The sequence below is a fragment of the Dinoponera quadriceps genome, unplaced genomic scaffold (assembly GCF_001313825.1).
Source record: "Dinoponera quadriceps isolate SergipeBrazil2010 unplaced genomic scaffold, ASM131382v1 scaffold5109, whole genome shotgun sequence".
Lineage (NCBI taxonomy): Eukaryota > Metazoa > Arthropoda > Insecta > Hymenoptera > Formicidae > Dinoponera > Dinoponera quadriceps.
Genome location: NW_014559156.1, coordinates 485,044 through 499,961, shown reverse-complemented (window position 1 = coordinate 499,961; position 14,918 = coordinate 485,044). Strand labels below are relative to the sequence as shown.

The following is a 14,918-nucleotide window of genomic DNA, read 5'->3' as shown; positions in this document are numbered from 1 at the left end:
GTCGTCTCACGAATCGAATGCTCGGATGGAACGCAACAATTTTATGAGAAGATTTTTCGAGATTTTATATTAATGCTGAATTTATTGCAGTGCCTCACAAAATCATGACGACACGATGAACTAACTTCACGAACGTCTCTCACACTTCACACTTAACACCGAACGAAATAGTTTCTCTCTTTTTCTTTCTCTCCCTCTATCTCTCTGCGACGGGATTTACTCTTGCAGTTTTTGCATTTATAGATTCTATAGATTCTATAGATTTTTGTTTGTATAAGACATGCGCGCAAATGAAAAGCCAACCTGCACATTTATCGCGCACTTCCATCTGTTTGTCCGAGTTGATCTCTAGTATCAAAATTCAGCCACGCATCGGAGCGCAATACGCGACTCGTCTCGATATCGTAAGGATAATGGAATTCCCGACTATTAACGCGATTCGCCTCGATATCGTAAGGACAATGAAGTTCCCAAGCAAATGAACACGTTTGATCGTACATCGCATCCGCACGAATTCGCTCGCTCTATCTTTTATAATTCTATGTCGGTTAATTGCAGCAATTAGCAAAACGTCGCTCGTCGCGTCGTTTGCTAATTGCACTGAATTATACCATTGTTGGTTCTCTTACCGTTGTTTCCTTGCAGCCGCGGTGCCGTCGCTGTCACTCATGAATATTGTAATCCGGGAGGTCGCCGCACCTGCGACGATTAAGTAATCGCCGTCTCCTGCAAACGAGCATGTTGCTGTATTTCCACTGGATGAAATGTTAATTGTTTCTCATCGTCATTGTCAGGGATACGTACTATATTGCATTAAATTTTTCACATTCCGTCACTCACGATGACACAAAGTTTCTTACCGTTCAAATAGATACAAGAATAGATACGTGTGAAGAGGATGGCGTGAGGAGGACGAGGAGGAGAAGAGAATAATAATGTGGGGTAGAACTAAACTTCTCCAAGTAAAGTATCCGTTTCCTTACCGGGTATAACGAATGTCGAAGGAATCCGTACTAATATACACATGATATGTTTCGCATTTATTACGTATCAAAAGCTATATTTCCTTTACATTTTCTATCTTCGTGTTCTCTTTCTATCATTTCTTTTATACTGAGTCGTTCAGTAAATATCTCGTGGAATGAAATCTTCATTTAACAAGTAGAGTGACTTTTCATTCTTATGGAGTGAATTTTTCTAGTTCTAATTCCTTTCAAATCCAGCCAGTGCCAAACAAATTTTTTAAATAACATAAATAGAATCGATTAAATACAAGGCATATAATTACGAAGATTTTAAGAAATAAAAAGTGGTTATCAAATTCTTAGCTAGTTTCTTTATTATATTAATAATTAATAGAACATGCCGTGTTTAATCAAAGGATCTGTTATCCATCAGCTCTCAGCTAATTATTTGTTCGTGTAAACTCATCTTTTTTCATTTTTGCCGATTTCATCTTCTTCCGATTCATCTTTTGAGTCGCCGAAATCGTCGACGAACCGACGAACTATTACGAGCCATTAACAATTAATCCGTCAATCCGTCAATTGGAATACGATAGAAACGAATGGATGAATTTAGAATGAACGTCTCAGGATTGTTGTAGCACATTAAATGCCGAATACGACGTTTTCAGTATCTGAAAGATAAATTTGAACGTGTGAAAGATCGTACGCAGTGCCTCAAGAAAAAAAACCAGTATGCAGCAACGAAACAGTGCCGCGAATGTGAGTCCGGTACTAACGCTGCTGTATGATTCGAGAGACAGAGTTATCAAGAAGCTGCTGGTGAATTTAATGGGAGCCATGCTGCATTTCATGATCATCAGCAGATCTTTCCTCTCGCTGAGTGACAATGAGGTCCAGTCTGTGTGGTACATGGCGTCCCCCAAGCCCACGCTCTGAACGGAACATGAATAGAAAGATAGTGGCTGAGTCTGACGAGTCTGGATTCGGTCACAGCGATTTAAACGCTTTGCATTTGTCCTAACGGACTGTGAAATGCAAATTGCACACAAAGAAAGATGTGGTGGTCGCACCTTGAGAATAACTTCGTTTCCGGACCAACAGTACAAGAAAATCTGCACGAACATGCAAATGATGTATACCACGATACCCGCGGCCTCGGACTGTGCAAGATGCGCTGATAGATAATACACGCTTGTGCAGAACACCAATATACTGCCGAAAAATTGGATAAAGAGCACCTCGTTGAACACTTTGTTTACCTTCCTGGCGTATCTGTAATGCACATTCCTTGCAAGAAATTATTGCCGCCTGCGATAAATCGGACAGTGTTAAAGTAGTAGTTTCTATTATTCCTACGTATAATGAAGTTACTGGAGAACGGTAAATTTATCACCGGCCAATTTATCACAGCCAGTGATACCTTTTCTGTCAGGGATCGAGTACGGTAATTCGATATCGGATATAATTTCTTGCGGCGGAAAAACATGTTATATCAACCCCAGCTTGTCACGTTCCGGTGAGAACCGCGGAATCTATTTTGGAATCGGTTTTTGAATTTTCGCGCAGCGTATTACTTTTTTTTTTAACACGTTGAATGCGACGTCATTCCCTCGGGACTGACAGTGAACTTTCCGTTCAGGCGGCGTCGGTCCCTGGGGACTGACAGTGGTCTTTTCGACGGTCGACTTTTCTCACTCGATGAATCGCTATCTACTTGTCTTCTCAATACTTTTGGCATTCTTGGCAAAAAAACTTTTTGAAAATAGTCACTGTGGAAACCAAATTCTCTCTGCTCAAACAGATCTTTACTCTTCCGTGGATTTTTCTAACTGATCGTCTCTTGGAGGTCACCTTCTCGCCGTTCGCCTTCCCATTATCTTCTGTTTATAATTTGTATACTTATGCATTGGCTGCACCATCCCACAGTAAAGTGAAACAAAGTAATCTTCTGTTCATACTGTCTATCCCAAAACCCTCTTGAGCGCTCGGCATCAAGTGCTCGCTCGCTGCCGCCTGAGGGGAAGGATAGCAAAATCGGCGCCGCGCTCAACGTGTTAAGTAGCAGTGCAACGAATACATTATTCTTTCTTAAATCAAGAAGATCCATTCCAATTAGATTAGTGTTGTTGATACATAATTTATTTATTTTTTCTCTATAGCACATGTGACTAACGTGTAAATATGAAGGTGATGACGTATGTGTTCCGAAATTGTTGCCTGTTTCCTATTTAGTAGCAAAAACGACTGATTCTGCGAGTTGGCGCCTATTCTATTAATTATCGATTTGTTAAGACGGTTCTTGAGAATGTCCAACTGGGCGCACGTTTGTAAAATGAGACCGAACACTAAGGTTTCCGTGCCGATGTTGATGAACGTGGCGAAAATCACTGTGACGATCTGATGGATCGATGTGATTAGAAACATCGGGGATCCATTCGAATCGTAAGGCAGCCATACTCTATACGGTAAATGACCCTCTATGACATTCATCACCGATCTGTACGTGACGCTCGTTACGGAACATCCTGCCAAAAGCGCGTACTTTATCGAATATGACCTGCGAATACAATAAACTCGGAATTATAAATACTTTACAGCGACAAATCGTGAACAAAAGAAAAAAAACTGTAATTCGCTGGTGTCTTAATATGTGCAGAAACACGTAAAGAAATTTAACAAGTCGATTGCGGCGATCATTAAATTCCTAATATTCTAAAAAAATATAATTCTATACACGCAAATATATAGCTCTAATCTCGTTTTATTAGCTCTTTATATGCCGTATAACACAAATTATATTTTTTAAATGTAATTATGTATACACTTGAATTAAATAGTGGTTAATATTGATAAAATTATAGTCATTTTTCGCATAAATTATGTAAACTACAAGTTAACCGGAAAATGAAAAACCGGGTCTACATGATATTTAGAAGATATCATGTAAGTATCGACCTATTATTGACGATCTGATCGATACTAAGTCGATATCATATCCAAGTCAAACCATTATATTCATACATCAACTTGACGTAGATATGATATAAATTGGATAACAAATAAATTGTCGAATTCTACATATTAATTTTTAGATATCGTGATAAAGCCTTAGAAATATCAAATCGAACATTGACTTCCGAATTAATTCGACCGGATTTTTCATCGATATATAGATCCGGGTTGATAAGATGCGATAGTATCTTAGTGCCGATGACTGTCAATGGCAGCGCTCAACGTGTTAATTATCACACAGACATTAGTCTCATGGGTTAGTTACCTACCGAATAAATCTGTCGAATGTCGCTTGTATGGTCAGTTCATCCTCATTACGAGGCTTATACGGCTCCCGCAACAACGTTTGCACGAGACCGATGATCCTATCTCGACGTATCACCGCGATCGTGGCTTTGCAACAAACGCTAATAATACTCACAAACATTAGGGAATTATTGGTGAAATCGTCTATGTTATCGACGACAAGGAGCATATCCAGGAATTGGGTTAGCACCATTAAATACAACGCGACGATTACGCAGACGATTAACGCGTTGTACAATAGCTTAGCGCAGCTCGACGACCACTCGACGGGCCGCCACACACCGCCCACAGTATACATGAGAAAATTGAATGAAAATATCCGCATCTTCGTCCCCATATTAAAACGAAACGTATCACGAACGGTTAATTTCCACGAGCGACATTCGCTTTTCACATTTACAAGTACGATGGACGTGGACGTGGCGTGACTGTCTCGCGACGAGAGAGTCCTTCACTTCAGATCCGATCCGAGAATCACGTACATATTTGTCCCCCGATCAAATATCGAACAAGATATTTCATAGTTTTATTCAATATTAATATTAACTTTACTCGTGATGCGGCAAGCACGAATAAAGCACGTCTAGACTAAAATTTTCCGAGCACCCATTTCTCGCACTTAAGATATTGCATCCTGCAACTCGACTTAATGGCACAACAACGTAGCAGCTTAGTGCTGACACAAGCGCGTGCTGTTTCACTGTCGTAAATTCGACAAATAAGTTTGAACTGAAGTACAACGGATCGCGTGTTGCAAAGTATCACGAAATGCGTATTACCGCACAGTTATACCTACTTTCAAACTGGTAATTACATATCCTTAATTCATTAATGACGTCTCGGGGAGTCGTTTATTATAGCTTACGCAATACACGTTACTTTCCTCTCTAGTCATTTCTCCTTTATATTCTCACCGTTTTTTACCAGACAGCTACCGCAATTATGCGACGGCTGGAACGTACCAGCGATTAAGGAACGCTGTCCCTTACGATTCGAACATATTGTCGCATTCCCAGCGAATAAATGTTCATTTGTTTATGTTGGCTCGCGCAGCGGCTCGTCTACGACATTATGTATCTCACTGAGTATTCTTATTGCAATTAATAATATGCTATGCGGTAAGCAAGGGAGATAATATGTGCAAGATGGACATACACATAATTGTATTTGCTGCAGAAGCGGATCGTCCCTAGCTAATATCTTCTTGCCAAACACGCCAAGCGATAATCGTAACGTGCATAGCATGTTCTGCACAAAACGATATCTCTGTTCTTACGCCGACTTAATTACCAAGAAATTACGAATTACGAATTAATTATGAGAAAAACATCAGTCTTCCCTCTCACGGAAAAGAAAATGTACTTATGTTAAAATCAGTCCTTGCTAAAATATTTGGGTTAGATTTCCAACATAGCTGTATATTAATTTAACATGTTGTGTTTGTGTTATCTCAATATATTATGTTGTGTTGATGTTCAATATATTTAAATGTTCAAATAATAATAATACATTTTTAGTGTCGGTTGATGTGTTAATTTTGTGTTCATTTTTGACGTAATATTTCTGTTAATCGTCGATGATCTTGTAATCAGTTACTATATAGAAAAGGCAAATTTTCAATCTAAACATATAAATTTGCGTATTAAAAACTGTAATCTCTTTCTTTACATTCTCTTGTTTATTTGCTTACATTTTCTCGCTGCTTTAATATAACCTATCAATATCTTATAATCAGTTATCACATGAGAAAAGCAATTTTCAGTCTAAACGTGTCATAGACTTACAAAAGTTTATTGAATTTAAGCGATAACTATTTTTTTAATAGTAACGAAAAAGTACATATATGTCATATACTATCAATATATATCATCTACTTACTTCTTTTAGCTATCTTTTAGATAATTGCCAGATTTTGCAAATTCATCTATTTTTCGTCATTCTTTCCAATCTTCTCTTTCTGACTTATTTTTAAACTGTTGAAATCGCGACGATCCAATAAACTTTAGTAAGCCTTCAACAAATAGTCCGTCGACTTGCCATTTAAAATACGAGAGGTGAATGAATATTTAGTAAACATCTCAAGATTGTAGTACACTAAACGCCGAATATGACATTTTCAGAATCTGTAAGAAAAATTAATGCATGAAAAATTGTATGCTGCGACCCAAGAGAAACAGCTTCGCTGCGGAGTAGCATTCGAATATAAGTCGATACTAACGTTGCCGTAAGATTCAAGAGACATGGTTATCAAGTAGCTGCTGGTGAACTTTATAGGAACTGCGCTGCGTATCATGATCATCAACAAATCTTTGCGTGCGCCGATCGATAGTGAAGACCAGTCTATGTGATACACGGCGTCGACTAAGCTCGCGCTCTAAACGAAACGGAACATGAACAGAAAGAATGTAACACTCCGACGAGGTAGGACCGTTTGGTGGTGAAATGATCATTTATTGTAACGGAATGTGAAACGCAAATTGTAAAAATGCAAATGCAACAAATTGCACCTTCAAAGTAACCTCATTTCCCGACCAGCAATAAACGAAGATCTGCACGAACATGGAAATGGTGTACGCCAGAATACCCGCAGCCTCTGTCTCCCCGATATGCGTTGACACATAATACACGCTCGTACACAGCGCCAATATACTGACGAAAAATTGGACGAAGAGTATCTGGCTGAATACACTGTTCACCTTATTTGCATATCTGTAATGCACACCGAATACAACAATTCAATACTGGATGAAATTTCTCGAGAACATGGTGGGAGAACGGATGTACACGGTAAAAATGTAATGTTATTTCAACAGCAGCAGTATAATCGGAATGAATTGTCTTGATTCGATAGTAGTATGGTGAAACTAACGTCATACTATTGTTAGTATTAATCAAGTATTAATTTCAATAGTACTGCTTTTAAATCAGGAAGATTTATGCCAATTATACTGGTCCTGTTGACATATTATTTTTTCTGTGTTTCACACGTGACTGACATGTAAATGCTAAGATGATGACGTATGAGATCCGAAATTGGTGCTTGTCTCCTACTTGTCGGTGAAAACAAGCGATCCTCTTGATAGCCGGTCATATTTGTAATCACCGATTTATTGAGACGGCTCTTGAGAATATCCAGTTGGGCACAGGTTTGCAAAATAAGACCGAACACTGCAGTTTCTGTGCCGATGTTGATTAGAGCGCCTAAGAATATAGTGACGATCTGATGGATCGTCGTGATCAGAAACATCCGGGATTTATTCAAATCGTAAGGCAGCCACGCTCTATGAGGTAAATGACCATCTACGACGTTCAGAAGCGATCTCAACGTGCTGGTCGTCATTGAGATTGTCACCAAAAGCGAATATTTTATCGAGCATGATCTATAAATAATGCAACAATAAATTCGATGTTATGTTTCATAAATACTTCTCAAAAATAGGAAACAAAAGAGAAAAATCGTAAATCACTCGATATATATAGACTAACGCATAACAAAATTTCAGACGTATTTTTCGGCGTTCACTGTCGTTGAACTATACAAAGTTTAAACGGTAATTAAATTATTATTAATATATCAATCAATATAGTTTGATGTGTCAATTATTCTATAGAAATAAATTGCGCGTACCTACTGGATAAATTCGTCGAATCTCGCTTGTATGGCCAGTTCGTTCTCATCCCGAGGCCTGTAAGGGTCCCTCAGCAACATTTCCATCAAATCGATGATCGAGTTTCGACGTAACACGATTATTGTGGCTTTGCAACAAACAGCAATAACGCTCACAAATAGCAAAGAACTATTCATGAAATCATCCATGTTATTGATGATAAGAACAATATCTACGAATTGGGCCAATACGAATATGTACAACGAGACTATCGTGTATACGGTGAACGCATTATATAATAATTTAGCAAAGCTCGACGACCACTCGACGGGTCGCCACACACCGCCCAGAGTATACATGAGAAAGTTGAATGAAAGTATCTGCATTTTCGTTATTGCGTTTGAACGTTTGGTGGAGAAGTTTTACAAGCAGCTAAATAAGCACGGGAGAGTATTCGTGTTTCACATTAAGCAGCGGAGAGAATGTCATTCATGCCAATCGAGGATCTCGTGTACATCTTTATAAGCGACTTTATATCGAGTGCGATTTTCTTTAATTTTATTCAACGTCAATATGTTATTTTACACGTAATGTAGTAAGCACGAGTAAAGTCCGAACTGAATTTAACCAGCGCAAATTTTTCCTCTCCCAAGACATCGCTTCTTATGTTTTGATTTAAAGATACCAGAGAGAAGAGCGATAAACGCTAACGTGCACGCAAGTCGTTTCACTATCGCGTAGATAATTAAGTTCGGATAAAAAATGTAGCAAGTATCATAACGAACTATATGTACGTACTGTTGCGAGATTGGAAACACTTCGACCTCGTAACTCCGTGTCATTAATCTATTAATGAAGCGAAGTCCCTTGTCGCGGTACATGTTATTATTTTCTGCTTCTCATTATTTCTTTATTATTTTTTTACCGTTCCTTTTGCGACTACGGTAATGATACTATGACCGTGGCTTACGAGGGACGATTAAAGGACAGCTGTCTCCGGAACTCGAACATATTGTCACATTTCCAGCGAATGAAAGATTTATTTATTCACGTATCAGCGTACAGCGGCTGATTGTAGGATTGTATACCCCACAAAATATGACTGTTATTGACTAAGGAAAGAGAGATATAATATGCATGAGCTGACTATATACACAATGAAAACATCCGTAAAAGCCGTGAGACGCCCGTGCTGATGTTTCGTTGCCAAGTGTAACTACCAAATATGAAAATAATCATTTCGGGTACACACAGCATATTTTGTAAATATTTTATGTATTAAAAAAAAAAAGTAATTTTCATTCTAAATCTATCGTGAGCTCACAAAAAGTTATTGACATTTTAGCGATAATTTTTTTATTAGCAGTAACAAAATAGTACACAAATCTACGTCCTATCAATATATCTGTCATCTATCACTTTTTGCTACCTTTTAAACAATTGTCCGATTTTGCAAACTCATATATTTTTCGTCATATTTTTCAATCTTCTTTTTCTCACTCATTTTTTGAGCCGTTGAAATTACCCACCATCCAAAGAATTGTTGCAAACCCTTAATAAATAATCCGTCACTTTGTTATTTAAAGTATGAGAGGCGAATGAATATTTAGTAAACATCTCAGGACTGGAGTACACTGAATGCCGAATATGACGTTTTCAGAATCTGTAGGAGAAATTAGTACATGAAGGATTATATGTTAAATCCAAAGATATACAGACGTGCCGCCAAATAATATTTTAATATATGTCGGTACTAACGTTGCTGTAAGATTCGAGAGACAAAGTTATCAAGAAGCTGCTGGTGAATTTTATAGGGACCGTGCTGCGCATCATGATCATCAGCAGATCTTTGCGTTCTCTGATCGACAATGAAGACCAGTCTACTTCATACACCGCGTCTGCTAAGCTCGTGCTCTGAATGAAACGAAACACGAACGGAAAGACAGTACTGTCTGATGAGGCGGAATCATTTGGCGGTGAAATGATCGCTTATTATAGCGGAATGTGAAACGCAAAATGTAAAAATGCACATGCAACAAATTGCACCTTCAAAGTAACCTCATTTCCGGACCAGCAATAAACGAAGATCTGTACGAACATGCAAATGGTGTACGCCAGAATACCCGTAGCCTCTGTCTCCCCGATATGCATCGACACATAATATACGCAAGTACACAACACCAATATACTGCCGAAAAATTGAACGAAGAGCACTTGGTTGAATACACTATTTACCTTATTTGCATATCTGTAATCCACATCGAATACAATAATTCGATGTAAAATGAAATTTCTGGGGAACGTGGCGTGGAAGAACGGATGTATTCGGAAAGACGTAATGTTATATCAACAGCACCAGTTTCGGAATGAATATTCTTGATCCAATGGCAGTGGTAAAACTAACGTCATACTATTGCTATAATAATTCAAGTATTAATACTTTATTTTCAATAGTATTATTGTTAAGTCAGGAAGATTCATTCCGATTATACTGGCTGTTGATGATTTTTTTTTTGTGTATCATTTGTGACTGACGTGTAAATGCTGAGATGATGACGTATGAATTTCGAAATTGTTGCTTGTTTTTTATTTGTCCGGGAAAGCAGACAATCCTCTTGGTAACCAGACATTTTTTTAATCAGCGATTCGTTAATACGACACTTGAAAATGTCTAACTGGGCGCTCGTTTGCAAGATAAGACCGAATACCACAGTTTCTGTACCGACGTTGACGAGAGTGCCTAAGAGCACAGTGATCAGCTGATGGATTATCGTGATTAGAAACATCGGTGATTTATTCCAATCGTAAGGCAGCCACACTCTAAAGGGTAAATTACCCTCTGCGGTGCCCTTTAGCGCTCGGAACATACCTCCCAATAGTGACAATGTTGCCAAAAGCAAATATTTTATCGAGCATAATCTATAAATATAATAAATTCAATGTTCATGTCAATGTTTCATAAATACTTCTCACTTACAAATCGTAAACAAAAGAGAAAATCTATAATTCTCTAATGACTGGATATATACAGACATCATTACGCTATCTTGGATATTGCACTTGGGACAAAGTTAATTATTACATAAAATTATTCGCGCATACTTACCGAATAAATTTGTCGAATGTCGTTTGTATAGCCAATTCATCCTTATTGCGAGGTTTATACGGGTCTCTCAGCAACATCTCCACCAAGTCGATGATTGAGTTTCGGCGTAATATAACGATCGTAGATTTGCAACAAACAGTAATAAAAGTCACGAACATTAGAGAATTATTACTGAAATCATCAACGTTGTCAACGATAAGAAGGATATCCATGAATTGTGTCAGCGTGAAAACGTACAACGAGACTATCGTGTAAACAGTGAAGGCATTATACAATAACTTAGCGCAGCTTGACGACCACTCGACGGGCCGCCATATACCACACATAGTGTATAAAAGAAAATTGAATGAAAATAACTGCATCTTCGTAATCTCTGGTCGAAATGTTTCACGATCAGATAAATTTCACGAATGATATTCGCGTTTTGCATTCAGTAGCGAATGTGTCTGTATTATGGCGAAAGAGTCTCATTAAATCAAATCGAGAATCTTTATCACCAATTGAATATGGGGTGCGATCTTCCTTGGTTTTGTTCAGTGTCAATATTAACTTGACGCGTAATGTGGTAAAAAGCTCGGATGAAATACACAAATCTAGATTAAATTTAAGTCGCAAATATTTTTTCTAAAATATTCTACTTTTTCTTATTGTAGAATTAAGTTCAGATCAATATGTAGCAAGGTACGTATCGTAGCGAACTACTGGTATATATTGCTGCGGGTTTACAAGCCCCTCAACTTCGTAACCCCATGTCTTTGATTCATTAATGACGCGGAATCGTTTATTACAGTTTATAGCTGGACATATTTTCTCCTTGTCGTTCCTTTTATTATTATTATATTACCATTCCTTACGCGACTACTATAATTATGCAAAGTTCGCGACTTTCCAGCGGCGGTTAAAGAACGCTATTTCTTGAATTCGAACATATTGTCGCAATCTCAGCGAATAAAAAATTTATTCGTCCGCGTATCATCGTGCAGTAATGTAAGATTGTACATTTCACAAAGTACGACTCTTATTGACTAGTGGAAGAGAAATATAATATAATATATGCCGGATACAATTGGATTTTCTATAGAAGCCGTGAGACGCCCTGGTGATATTTTATTGCTAACTGTTGTAAGTGCCAGCCTAATGTTAATAGCACATTTTTTACATACAGTGGAAAGCGATATTTCTGTTTGATGTTGTAACAACATCAAATATTAAAAATTTTGTTTACACAAAAAGTCAGAAAAGAAATATACATCAACGAAACTTTAGTTAGCTGTTCCCGTTTTTCTCACGTTTTAAATTGTATTTACTATATTAACTATATTCGTTGTGTTATCTTTACTGAATACGGAACCGTAAACATATCCACTTCCTATTAATACATCTCTCATACATAACTTTTTTACACTTTTCAGATAAATGCCTAATTTTGTAAACTCATCTTTTTACGCCATACTTTTCAATCTTCTTTTTCTCACTCATTTTTTGAGCCGTTGAAATTACCCACCATCCAAAGAACTGTTGCAAACCCTTAATAAATAATCCGTCACTTTGTTATTTAAAGTACGAGAGGCGAATGAATATTTAGTAAACATCTCAGGACTGAAGTACACTGAATGCCGAATATGACGTTTTCAGAATCTGTAGGAGAAATTAGTACATGAAGGATTATATGTTAAATCCTAAGATAAACAGACGTGCCGCCAAATAATATTTTAGTATATGTCGGTACTAACGTTGCTGTAAGATTCGAGAGACAAAGTTATCAAGAAGCTGCTGGTGAACTTAATAGGAACCGTGCTGCGCATCATGATCATCAGCAGATCTTTGCGTTCTCTGATCGACAGTGAAGACCAGTCTACATTATACACAGCGTCCGCTAAGCTTGCGCTCTGAACGAAACGAAACATGAACAGAAAGAGAGCAACTGTCTGACAAAGTCAGTTGGGGATGAAATGATTACTTGTCGTGAGGGAATGTGAAATGCAAATTGTAAAAATGCAAATGCAGCAACGGCACCTTCAAAATAACCTCGTTTCCGGACCAGCAATAAACGAAGATCTGCACGAACATGCAAACGTTGAACGCTAAAATACCTGGAGCCTCTTTATCCCTGATATGTAACACCACATAATATACACTTGTACACAACACAATTATACTGCCGAAAAATTGTACAAAGAGCACTTGATTGAATACACTGTTCACTTTATTCGCATATCTGTAATGCACATTGAATACAATAATTCGATATTGGTTGGAATTTTTCGAGGACATAATGGGTATATACGGTAAAAACATAATGTTATATCAATAGCACCGCTCTCGGAATGAATGTTCTTCATTCAATAGCGATAGTAAAACTAACATCATATTATTCTTATAATAACTCAAGTATTAATTTCCATGATACTACTATTGCTAAATCAGGAATATTCATTCTAATTATATCGGTACTGTTATATTATTTTTTTGTGTATCACTTTTGACTGACCTGTAAATGCTGAGATGATGACGTATGAGTTCCGAAATTGTTACTCGTTTCTTACTTGTCCGGGAAAGCGAGCGCTTCTCTTGGTAGCCAGTAATTGTTTTAATCACGGATTTATTGAGACGACTCTTGAGAATGTCTAACTGGGCACACGTTTGCAAAATAAGGCCGAATATCATAGTTTCTGTGCCAACGTTGACGAGAGCGCCTAAGAATATAGCGATGAGCTGATACATTATCGTGACCAGAAACATCGGAGATTTATTCCAATCGTAAGGCAGCCACGCTCTGTAAGGTAAATGACCCTCTGTGGCGTTCAGTAGCGCTCTGAACGCAGCGCCTATTACTGACATTTCTGCCAAAAGCAAATATTTTATCGAGCATAACCTGTAAATATATTAAACCCGATATTACATTTCATAAACACTTCTCACTTACAAACCATAAACAAATGAGAAAAACTATATAATTCGGGTCTCGATATATACAGAAACACGTAACGACATTTAACACGTCGATTTGTGTGCCGTTCATGCTCTTTGATTGTACAAAAACTTAACTGATAATTAGATTATTAATAATACATTAAACAAATCTAATTCGATACGATCTCATATATAGTTCTTATCTCGTTTTATTAGCTTTCTATTGACTGTACAAATTATATTAATTATTACATAAAAATTACTCACGCGTACCTACCGAATAAATTTGTCGAATGTCGCTTGTATGGCTAATTCATCCTCATTGCAAGGTTTATACGGATCTCTCAGCAACATCTCCACCAAATCGATGATCGCGTTCCGACGTAATACGATGATCGTCGACTTGCAACAAACGGTAATACAACTCACGAACATTAGAGAATTATTACTGAAATCGTCTACGTTATCAACGATAAGAAGGATATCCATGAATTGTGTCAGCGTGAAAAGGTACAACGAGAGTATCGTGTAGATAGTGAACGCATTGTACAACAACTTAGCGCAGCTCGACGACCACTCGACCGGCCGCCATATACCACTCACGCTGTATATAAGAAAATTCAATGAAAGTAACTGCATCTTCGTTATCACTGGTCGAAACGTTTCATTCGATTAGATAAATTCCACGAAAGATATTCGCATTTTGCATTTATCAGCGAATGAGGATGTGTCTATCCTGTGACGGGAGAGTTTCATTCAAACAACTCGAGAATCGTGTACATCTTTATCACCGATTGAACATCGAATGCGATTATACTTAGTTTTATTCAATATCAATGTTAACATTACGCAAAAAGCACGAATAAAATACATATATATTGATTAAATTTAAAACACGGATTTTTTTCTTTTCTAAAATATTTTGCTTCTTGCACTTTGATTTAAAGTCATAACGGAGGAGTGATAAGTATTAACATGAATGCTAGTTGTTTCACTATCACGTAA

At 37.5% G+C, this 14,918-nt stretch overlaps 2 protein-coding genes across 2 annotated transcripts; both read right to left on the bottom strand.

Annotated features, from left to right (window-relative positions):
• Positions 1–1,572: 1,572 nt before the first annotated feature.
• LOC106750174 lies at positions 1,573–8,280 on the bottom strand. The gene is made up of 10 exons (XM_014630311.1): positions 7,919–8,280; positions 7,283–7,666; positions 6,794–6,995; positions 6,505–6,660; positions 6,367–6,409; positions 4,250–4,574; positions 3,142–3,525; positions 2,034–2,240; positions 1,745–1,904; positions 1,573–1,639 (listed from the first exon to the last, which is right to left on the bottom strand). Exons 1-10 carry the CDS (start codon positions 8,278–8,280, stop codon positions 1,592–1,594), a joined length of 2,271 nt encoding a protein of 756 aa, XP_014485797.1. The 3' UTR covers positions 1,573–1,591.
• Positions 8,281–9,512: 1,232 nt separating this feature from the next.
• Positions 9,513–14,552, bottom strand: LOC106750171. The gene is made up of 10 exons (XM_014630307.1): positions 14,191–14,552; positions 13,492–13,875; positions 13,017–13,218; positions 12,734–12,889; positions 12,596–12,638; positions 11,001–11,325; positions 10,430–10,813; positions 9,932–10,142; positions 9,653–9,808; positions 9,513–9,557 (listed from the first exon to the last, which is right to left on the bottom strand). Exons 1-10 carry the CDS (start codon positions 14,550–14,552, stop codon positions 9,513–9,515), a joined length of 2,268 nt encoding a protein of 755 aa, XP_014485793.1.
• Between the last annotated feature and the right edge of the window lie 366 nt (positions 14,553–14,918).

Bases quoted from the DNA above. Each gene is read 5' to 3' on its own strand.
- LOC106750174 (XM_014630311.1), bottom strand. From the start codon at position 8,280: ATGCAGATACTTTCATTCAACTTTCTCATGTATACTCTGGGCGGTGTG. The intron at 2,241-3,141 runs GTTAGTCACATG...TGTGCATTACAG, and splicing joins CATCACCTTCATATTTACAC to ATACGCCAGGAAGGTAAACA. The intron at 1,905-2,033 runs ACCACCACATCT...TTCATGTTCCGT, and splicing joins GAAGTTATTCTCAAGGTGCG to TCAGAGCGTGGGCTTGGGGG.
- LOC106750171 (XM_014630307.1), bottom strand. From the start codon at position 14,552: ATGCAGTTACTTTCATTGAATTTTCTTATATACAGCGTGAGTGGTATA. The intron at 11,326-12,595 runs GAGATGTTTACT...TTTTATACACTA, and splicing joins ATTCAGTGTACTTCAGTCCT to TGTGTGGTATATGGCGGCCC. The intron at 10,814-11,000 runs GTAAGTATGCGC...TTATATTTATAG, and splicing joins ACATTCGACAAATTTATTCG to ATTATGCTCGATAAAATATT.